This window comes from Varroa jacobsoni, unplaced genomic scaffold (genome assembly GCF_002532875.2).
Source record: "Varroa jacobsoni isolate VJ856 unplaced genomic scaffold, vjacob_1.0 scaffold_413, whole genome shotgun sequence".
Taxonomy (NCBI): Eukaryota; Metazoa; Arthropoda; class Arachnida; order Mesostigmata; family Varroidae; genus Varroa; species Varroa jacobsoni.
This window is the reverse complement of record NW_019213315.1, coordinates 104,531-115,188: the sequence shown is the minus strand read 5'-3', so window position 1 is coordinate 115,188 and position 10,658 is coordinate 104,531. Positions and strand designations below refer to the sequence as shown.

General features: G+C 37.9%; 1 protein-coding gene and 1 long non-coding RNA gene across 3 annotated transcripts; one reads left to right on the top strand and one right to left on the bottom strand.

Annotated features, from left to right (window-relative positions):
• Positions 1–2,698: 2,698 nt before the first annotated feature.
• Positions 2,699–3,308, bottom strand: LOC111260241 (uncharacterized). Its single transcript, XR_002680197.2, has 2 exons — positions 3,232–3,308; positions 2,699–3,101 (listed from the first exon to the last, which is right to left on the bottom strand). It is a non-coding gene; the product is annotated as an uncharacterized LOC111260241 (long non-coding RNA).
• Positions 3,309–3,339: 31 nt separating this feature from the next.
• LOC111260239 (coiled-coil-helix-coiled-coil-helix domain-containing protein 7) lies at positions 3,340–5,633 on the top strand. 2 transcript variants are annotated; one of them, XM_022832839.2, is made up of 4 exons: positions 3,340–3,701; positions 4,352–4,450; positions 5,080–5,162; positions 5,374–5,633. In XM_022832839.2, the coding sequence occupies exons 1-4, from the start codon at positions 3,648–3,650 to the stop codon at positions 5,387–5,389; spliced, it is 252 nt and encodes an 83-aa protein (XP_022688574.1). In that variant the 5' UTR covers positions 3,340–3,647; the 3' UTR covers positions 5,390–5,633. The 2 variants fall into 2 exon arrangements, with proteins under 2 accessions (XP_022688574.1, XP_022688573.1); XM_022832838.2 differs by lacking the exon at positions 5,374–5,633 and having other exon boundaries at positions 3,342–3,701; positions 5,080–5,256.
• Positions 5,634–10,658: the final 5,025 nt, after the last annotated feature.

Here is a 10,658-nt window from a genome sequence, read left to right as displayed (position 1 = left end):
TATCTAACCGCATTTATTTCGATATGGCTATATCTTGTTCGACTGCTATTATTACTCGTTCAGTGAGAGAACACTGAGCTTTTCCCGTGTTATAAACAATGAAGTTGCTAGTCTTCAAACGAATTGCTTTTGTTGCTAATAATAGATTTCGAATTCGACAAGTTTGTTAGCTAAGCTCAGGGCCTCTTGTACATCCCGATGCACGTTGGCCGTTAGTAAGTATCAGTTACATTGAACTTACGCCGTACCAAGGACCAGGAATTCATTATCGAGGAATCGTTGATTATCATGTTCGTTTGATCCCAAGAATGGACGAGAAAAAGTAACGCGATGGATATGGATCAAATATTTTTGTAATGAAAATTTTCCTTAACATCAACACCAGTGCCAAAATGGTCGTGAAGCGTCGAGGCAATTAGTTGAAGGCGTTTTCGAAACGTTTCTGTCAGTATATATATACTATTCTATGTACAATTTGCTCTGATTTCGAAAAATACCTTTTACTCATTTCACTATTCAACTGGTGGGTAACGTACGAACTTGATTCAGTTTGATACGACAAATACAAGTTTATATCTTTGCTTCTTATTTACTGAACATTTTAACGAATACAGTATATTTAAGGCCGTCCTACATTTTTTCCTTATAAATTTGATAATTTTCATCGAGTATTATACCCGGCCCGTTAAGTGCGTCGATAAAAAAACTTCACTCCGATATGGTGAAAAATCTAGTCCTAGTTTTTGTATTCGGTTTGCCTCTAGGAATTTTGAATTTCGTTCTAATCGAAAAATCATGAGTTTCTTCGTAAGCAATTTTTTCCATTAAAAAATCCTATATATACATATACATGATGAAATAGCAAACGTCACTAAAGCTCACAGCCGACGTGTAGCGATCAACGATAATTGCATAGTTCCTATCATTCGCACCTTAACATGTTGTATATATTGTACAAACACTCATTGCCATATATATACAAATGCATATGAATATTTCGGTACTGCTGCTGCCTTTAGTTTGAAAATATAACAACGACATTGATTGTTCAGTGCACTTGTCGTACGCGGCTTAGTCTGCAAAAACCGAAGAGGCAGTTAATGAAAAATCAATGATATACCTCGTGTAGAAGTCCGCAACAGCGCACCAATGATCGACTAATGTTTCACGGCGATAAGTTAGTTTAAGCAACGATAACAAATCCGTTATGAACCGTTAATGACCGTTAATTAACACATTGTTATTAAACTAAGGAGTTCTTTGCCGTCTTGAGGCGCTACCTATTTTGTCTCAATATTAAAATTGCGTCGGCTTCGAACGCAAAACAAATAATACCTTTAAAATATAGATACATGAATAGACATAATATGCAAGCACGCAGGCAAACGGAGAAGAGTGAACAAAGCGATCTCGACAATGCACAGAGTGGGATAGCCCTAACGCATCCCCTCAGAAGCTTTAGTCCAAGACGGGAACTTGGAGTACGTGTTACTGAAGAAAGGCGGTGTTGTTCTCAATGGTGGACGAGGATTTTCTGTGGACCTTTACCCCATTTTTATCACAATATTCATTTTGACCCGTTGTATGACGCAAGAGATGAGTAATGTCATGTATCGAATGTGGGATAGATACAGAAGGTATATGAGACACAACGTCGATCTCGCGGGAATCAATCATGTCGTCAGCGTCAAAAACATAACGCTAGAACAGTAGAGAAAATCAGCGTCTAAACTGGTTGTCAATTTTTCTGTATGAATATAGGATTGGAGGGCTTTGTTTCATAGATATGGGGCGAACATCGAGGCGTTCGAGTCCATTGAATTTTTTAACAGTCAAATTTTCCAAAACAAGATCTTACTTACATATGGCTAAAAATGGATTAAGGAATGAATAGAATGTATGACATTCAATTATGCATTATTAATAATGTAGTTCTTTCACAACTCTGTCGTAATTGGATGTGACATCGTCGTCACACTTTGTCGTGTCAGGCCGTTTTTTCTTCTTCAGGAAAATAGTGCTAAAAATATAAGAAGCAAATCCAATGCTGCGAAAGGAGAAGAGGTCAGTTCTATGTTGTTATTGTTGGACGTATTTTCTGCGCAAATTCTAGCGATTACTGCGTGAATCGACCCTATGATGGACCCGCCAACATTAAACACCAATCGAGAGTGCGGTGCAACCTAATGACCCCGGTGAAAGCTGCGCCCGCTTGTTGTCCGACGTTGTTGTGGCAACGGGCAGCTTCAATCAATAAATAACTAAAGAAATCGAGGCGGTACAATTATAGATAAATAAACAATTATATATATATATATATATATATATATATAAAGGACGAAGAAGAAATGCCAATACAACCAATTACGAGTTAACTGACTGAATAATTCTAAATAATAAGTGGAATATCAATTAACTTTTTGGAAGATAATAAAAAAAACTAGGAAATGTGTTTATAAAAACTTTTTTGTTTGCATAATCTGGAATGGCCGATATGACGTTGATGCAGTTCAGCTCCATCTATTTTAACCTCTGCCCTCTACATCAGGACCCGTATTCGATTTTTTTCGAAAATTCTGTCACGCTTCTAGTGGCAAAAGCTGCCAGTCAGATTTCTTCGATAAGAAATACACATTATATATATATTTTTTTATACAATTTATATATATACCTATTTTACTCAATAAACAAACAACAGTTTATAAAAATTATCGTGCATCATGTTTCGTTATATATTTCATGCTATATAGGAAACTATGCGAATATAACATTAAAATATATCTTTTTTGGTCTTACTCGGTCAATTATGTAGCCTCATAATTTACATAGCATTTTGCGAGACCACTTTGTGGTGCATTCTATACACCTCAGCCAAATACTGCTATGGCGAAGTTGCTATTCCGTTATAGTGCAGTGGCTTACGTTTTGGCCAAACTTAGACAGTCGACAGAATTCGGGCACAAGCAAGCTTCATGTCGTGCTGCACAAGATCAGCCGTCTATAGTACGATTACGGGATTGCGTACTTGGAGTATAAGACATACTGCAGATACGAACGTTTTTACCCTTAGTGGTTTCGCAGTACCGTGTTTGCCTACAAAACTTGAAAATGCGTGAGGTAATTTAGGTTCGGAACTAGGTATAGATACATTTCGTTTTTGCAGGTTAATACTCAACCATCCAAAGCAGTATTTAACTAACACAGTGCCTGACGCTAAAAACTGGTACTCACGTTAGATAACTAGCGCGATATAAACAGCAGGAAAGATTTGGCGTCAGTGAGGGCCAAAAAAACACCGTCTGCTACTAATGGTAACAACCGCACTGACAAACAGACGACATTGAAGCGACAATGAATCACGCGTTCCCAAAGCTAATCTAAAAGCTTTTTTTACCGAATTACATAATAAATAAACATGTGGTGTCAGCTAATTCAAACTTAGACTACCACTTTACGCGAGTTACTTCGAAAATTCTTGTTCAACGATATGACAGACATTTCCGTGAATGAATGAAACTTGAAAAAGGGATTACATATATGTATGAAACCTTCATTGCCGCAGTTAACCCGTAGGTGTGTCGAATATCTTGAACGAAGTTTGTTAGATTTTAGCGGAGTTTTTGTCAAATAGAAGTTGCGCTTTCACGATGTCTAAGTCTAATATGCGAAAAGACCAAAACGAAAACAACCCCTGTCTTCGGGTAAGTTGGGTCGGTACTTCATATAAAATTTGTTTGGCTTGTTCAATGCAATAATGATAACAATAACAGTGCTTTATGTGTAACTGCAAATATATGTAATAACCGTCGGAATTTTTATTTGAAAACGATATCAATCAAGAAGTGATAAGTACTAATTTATTTTGTTGTCTATTTGTAAGTGGAAATTAATTCCATCGTACACATAATGTCAACACAGTATAAGCAACTGATGAATAAATAAATAGTAACTGGACTAATCTTTCCCTTCGGGCTCGAATCATGATTTCATAATTCGAGCTGGTCTGTAGCTGACGTCAGATAGACGCGCGTGTGCCAAGAACAGAGCCTGAATTTTGGTAAGCTACAACTAAGGTGACGTAAATTATTAACACCGTAGAGGCTCGTGGTTCGAATCCCTATATAGCATCTACGAATCAAACCAGTCATTTACACTTGTGGCTTTGTTAAAGAAAGGTTGTTTCCTCATTGAAATATTTGAAGATTGGGCTAGGACGGGGCGTGTTTGAAAGTTGGACCAACATCGTATATTTAAGTATTACGCCTTTTACGATGCTTTGCTGTATTACTGTATACATTGCCAGTGTTATTGAGAGATAGTGACGACAACAAAATATTCAATTTTATTTCAGGAACAAGAAATCAGTTTAAAATGTTTGGAGCAAAACGGCTACGATAAAGACAAATGTGGCCTGCAATTCTTAAATTACAAACGCTGCAAAGTGTTTTGGGTGAGTGACTCAAGGTTACATGTGCGTAGACTTTTGATGCTAGCAAGTTTCAGTTACGTCATCGAGGACCTCCTTTTAGGCACCAGTCTTCCGAAACCTTGATCGCGCAATAGTAAGGAGTGTGCCTTTTGACCTATGAGACATTCAGTGGACACATTATTCTATGTTAATGAAACACCCATGCAATAAGGAACACATTGTAATTAACCTCAATTCGTAATCGCTTAGTGCAAATTCTTCGTGTGTCTAGCCGCTTTTCATTCGAAAGATACTGCAGGCTTCCAAAAAAAGAGTCGGGTAAAAAGCAAAGCAGCAATAGTTTTAAACAGTAGACTTTTCATATTTAGAAGCTAGAAGTTGCCTGTTTGCCCTCCGCTATGATATGAAGTTAGGATTGTGAAATAAAGTCCCTTATTCAGAGGCTATTTGACCCTTGCATATTACTAGTGTTCATAGATCCACTGATTTAATACAGAAGTTGTAAAGTTCCACTTATGATTTTGTCGCTCTAAAAAGCTTAAAGGTGGTTTAGCGGATACATGAGCAAACTCTTGGTCGATCCCAGTTGAGTACACGAAAACAATATGTGCTTCGATGATAATTGAAATGTGATGTTATTTTGCTTTCAGACTCGAGTCATCAGAGATAGACAAAGTAGAGGCATTTCTCCTGACCTTCCTCCGATTGAAGAAAGAGCGCGTGCTAAGAAAGAGTATTTGAATATATTCGGTCTACACTAAGATATTTAGAAAATTGTCAAAATATATCAAAACATTTTCTGTATTATAGTGTTGATTCGCTGTAAATTGTGTGTTTATTTATAGATAGACCATGTTTAAATAGCTACACTTATTTGAAAAATTATGATAGCATGACTGTAATTCTACTTTTCTTGTGTTACTCTTTTGTCAATTTGTTTCTAGACAGGTGAAATTATAAGTAAGACAAAGAAAAGCATTTTAGGCTTCGCCGTTGCCCTCAAACCAACCTAATAAAGTCCCGACTGACTTAGGGGCAGCGTCAAACACACACAACCATCGACACTCTGATTTCAGCATTGCGACGGCGTGTCAGAATCAATACGATCGTATATTTCAAGATTTGTTCAGAAAGTTCGACCTTATTTCATTGCTGTTTGTCTAACGAGGAAACTAAAAATCTGCATTGAAAATGAAGACTTAAAGCCGTTTTGTTCTATTGTTAGTTTTATTACTAACTTTAATAATCTATTATTTCTCCGTTTCATTGATTAGTATTGATATTCGTATTATTATTATTATATTTCGTGATTACCATCGTCTTTCCGCAACCTCTCACTGCTAGCTTATGATCTTTCATTTCCACCGCAAACTCCCGGTTTTTGAGAATCATACTGACTATTTCAGCACACAGCCCTCATTTAAACATTGGTTGTCTCAATATTCTTATTTCTATATATATTTATTATATGTTCATCGTCATGATTCATGTTTTTCTTATATTATTTGCACAAATCAATTAATCTCTCTTATCTAACAGTTTCTACTCAGTAGTTCGCAACGCTTTTCCCTGTATTTGCCTGTTTTTTTTAATTTTTGAAATGATTTGTGGTTTTTCGTAACTTTTTTTCTTTGGTTGGATCGTGTGTATGTGTTGCTTTTATGCCTTGATGACGGCTCTAATCTTCTTAATTTTACTACTTTATGTGTTGAATTATTTGATCTAACCTATTAAGCTTCTTGTTTATGCTCTTCGTATATCTAACTGCTCGTTCACTTTCCTCTCACAGCGCTGTTCTTTTTGTACAAGGTAGACAACGGCTGTTATTTTTGTTTTTATATTTTATATTCTATTATCCGACATTAGCTATTACCGGACGAACTATTTGAGTGAAACGAACAGAAAATAATCATATTATTTATTATATTACTACTATGAAATGAACTTTATAATATAACCAACCGGATTTGCTTTCATACCTCCCTTAAACCACTCAATAGATGGCAGATGACAGCAGCGAGAAATCATTTATATATATATATACACGGCGTGTGCCACCAATATATTTAATTCTAGCTTTTTCCGGTGTTAGTACTATATAAGGATGAGGTGTCGCTCGAATAAATCGTATCTATGCTGGTATCAATGCGCCGTTACAACGATGGGTGAGGGCGAGAGCAGAGCGAATCGTCAAAAAAGCTAATCAATTCAAGAATAGTTGAGGTGGTCGGCCAAGATTCAAGGCTGCGGTCTGTGTTGGAGCGTTTGACAGAGTATGAAGGGAGTCTCGTGATTTCCAAAGCTACCATTTCTTGATTATTCGAGGCCTGGGCGATGGGTAATGACTTTGGAGACAATACCAGATGTTTACGACTTACCGCGTAAGTCTTTTTCGGAGTTGTTCATGAGCTTTTGCCAGGTGCGGTCCGGCACTGGTTCGAATCCGCTATGAGCACAGAGACGACATGGGATAAGTCCGAGGCTGCCCTTTTCGGGTGGTTAGCAAAGGAAGCACTGTCTTAAAAGCAGCGAGTCTGAGGTATCAACGAGCTGCATCTATCTACCCAGGAGAAACGATGTCTGCAGTAGATTGCTATTTGACTTCAAACCGTTACTAGAACACATCAGGGAATCGTGCCTGTGTGACGATTTCATGAACTGCATGACGTGAGCCGTCTGACATCACGGCACTTGCCAAACTTGCACGAACAGCCGAACCGTTGCCGAAGCTAGCCAGCGTCCATAACAAATCAAGCTTATGCGGTAGTGCGCAGAGTGGCTTTCAGGCTGAGGGTTCCAGCGATAACAGCAGCCAGATCCGGTGCACTCGCGTGGCACGGAATAAAATACTCGTTTCGGATGCGAAACTCCTGATGGTGCCCACTATGAGGTTCCATGGTACGTACTACTGGTACACGCACCTGTTTAAAATCAGAGTAGCAATGCTGCAGATCGCACGATTTTTGGGCTGAACTTGTGTTCCTGTCCTGTCAGTCTGAGAAGGTAGTGAATATGCACGTATTCAAAATCTCGTAGCAGATACAGACGCCGTGTTGACCCCGGCATATAACTAAAGATTAGGAAGGTGCTGACTTGGTGGAGGTTTTTGAAGGCCGAAACCTAGAAGCTTAGGAAGTACATACATCTACGAATGTGATCGGCTGCAGGGAGAGCAAACTTAGAAGGAAAGTACTAGCCCAGAGGGCAGAGAGTCTTAGATCGTTTAATAAAATTTACATGGGTAGTGCGGCTGAGTGTAACGGCATGTACAAATAATCCGAAGTATTGGTACGTAAGTGACGATGCTTTAGTACCGGTACAAATGCGATTTATTTGCTGTGCACCTTGTCCTTATATATATATGTATATGCTCTATTATCTATATTATGTACATGACACACGACGCGGTAATATATCTTGGCTACGTCGCTGCTAGCAAACGCGTCATGCCTTGCCTGTCTCGCTTACGCATCTGATTTGCAGCAACCATAATTGCGGTTCTCATTTTCAACATTATAACATACCATACACATCACATGTGCTGCATTGTCTGTTTTCGCTCTCCTTATAATGATTATGCAACAAATTTAAACGAATTTTACTATGTTTTATCAGTAGATCAATAGTTGCTTTTACATCTAAGAAACGGCCGTACACCATAGGCATACATTGTTCGCTCAGCGTATCTTTCTATCAATTTGTTTGTCCCATAGCTCTATTAACTTGAGCTGAACTTATAAAAACTTTTTTGTTTCATCGCCTTTACTACATCTATCTAACGCTGCTAAAGAGTTTCTGTTCTCGATGAGGAACATACTTTAGGCTTCAACATCAACAGGCTTCACATATGAACGTACATTCACGTAATTACAGAAGTACATTCAAGAAAGTATTTATTCATCAGCGCATTAGCACTAATCGCGATGGTTGTTTTTCTTTCTTAGTACGTTATAATATGTTGTATATCTATTCTGTGTAGGGTCATGTTAGTTCATGTGATCGACGTTTTTCGATTCGTGTTTTCAATTTTTTCGAAAAGAGCAAAGAAAATACGATGCTTTGCGGGTACAATCCGGTAGGATTGATTATAATTTGGCTAAGGTTTTTTGGTCCGATGTCCTCCAAATACTCATAACCATAAAGCACTTAACATATGCTCTAAAATAACCATTTTATTAGTGCTATCATTAAGGAAATTAGCCAAAACTAAAAATTACCTGATAGTGCCAACGGATATGTACACATGTTAACTGATTTAATAGCTAGAAGTTCAGCTAATATCGAGTGTAGAGCGGGCTGTGGGGAAGGTCTACATATGGTGGATTTTCTTGTTTAGCGGTTCGTAACTATATACTGCGACTATGTATAAATTTTCGACAAGTTTCACTAATAGTTGTTTAATAAAAGAAATGCTTTTCTTTCTGCCATATCCGTATGACAATTCGTTGGTCACGTCTAATCTTCGCCGTGTTACTTCTCGGATTAGGAAGGAACAACCTAAGCAATTTTGTTGATCTTATGGACAAGAATAAAAATGACGGGCAAGAAATCTAGGATCGGAAAAACTTGAAAATCCATCGAATCATAAATACCTGCTGCTCTGGTAAAACTGCGCAACCCCCAGTATTTGTGAAGCAAGCCGTTGAGGATTATAAACATGTATACAGGGCATTACAGCTTGTTCCCAATCCCACTTTTTAGCGCCAGCTTCTCAGTCTTCTTACTGCGCATATGTATTCTGTTAACTCTTATGTTCGTTTCGTAAATACTCAAATATTGCTGTGTTGTGGGGCTGTTGTGCTTAACTTGTGAGTAGCAGCCTTCACGTTTGTGCTGAAATACACGCATTTGATAAACGTACACAGATATACGGAGGGCATTTTCTTGCGACTTCTTCATTATAAGTCATTATCGTCGTTAATAGTAGTAGTCAATATATGTAAAAACAAAATAAAACTTGTGTTTTTACTCTGTGGTTCTTCACATTCATACTGTGTTAATTTACCTCAGCAGCCCATCATTTTCTGTTTGACTACATATAGACGTAAGCGCTAAATAAGTATGTTCATTAATACATTTTATAGTTTTCTGTTAGTGTTCTCTGAGCCCTCTACTCTGCTTGTCTCCACATGAACAAATATTCAAAGAACAATAATCGCTTCATCATGTTTATATATAACACAAGCATAGCTGCAACCAGGAGTTTTCCCCTAGTTTTTGTCGGGTCTGATGAGTCATCCAAGCATCCATTTAAGCGATCCCAATTGGTGCAAAATTGACTGGAAAATTTGGAGGACCATTCCTTCTCAACTGTCAGACTTACCCAGTCTTGAAGTATAATATATTAGTATTCTTTTTTTCGTTTCTTTATTCAGAATCAAATCCGTTTTAGTATCGTTCTGTATGCCATTGATCGTGCATGATGGATGATTTTGCTGCTTGTGCCTTCGAAATCGGTCTCTATCTGGATAACGTGCTCAGTGAGTAAAGTGTTGCTATAAATTCTAGAGCTATTTTGCGGTTGATAGCGTTTTATGTTAATGTTTTATATTAATTTTCTGCGCGGAAGACTTCTGCATCACACAACCTGTTAGCACATTAAAAAAACCTCACCACTTAAAACAACTCATGCCACTCCGGAAATTTCGTATAGAGTACATTCCCCGCTACGTTTCATTGGAGACTTACAAAAACAGTGTGTATCGAAGGCTGACAACAAAAAACGAATTGCATGTATGTGTATATATATATATCTCAGACCGTGATGCATATGTGACATGGTGCATAAATCGCCACGATGCATATGACCTTAGCGATTTCGTAAGAAAACCCAGTTTAGCACGGTGATAATCTAAATCCATTGCTTTCTCCTTGCTGCTAAATGACTTACTTCTTCATGCTGAAGATCAAGCAGGAAACGTAGAAATGCTGCTTTATGCCGACAATATTATCGTCTTTGGATCGAGTCTATTTAATGCCTATCAAGCCCTTAGAGACTTTATACATATATAGACAAAGCGGTATCTGTGATTAATATCAACAATATTGGCCCTGAGGTTCCGCCTTAAAGGCCGGTTCGCTGCTATTGTGACATTCCATATTGGCTTAAATTACATGACCAACCTCAAGTACGTGAGTGTAATTTTACCTACAAGCAACCGAGCCTTTGCAGAGCGCATCATGGACAGAGTACGACGAGCGACGGTATACAAGCTCTCTTCAAACTTTC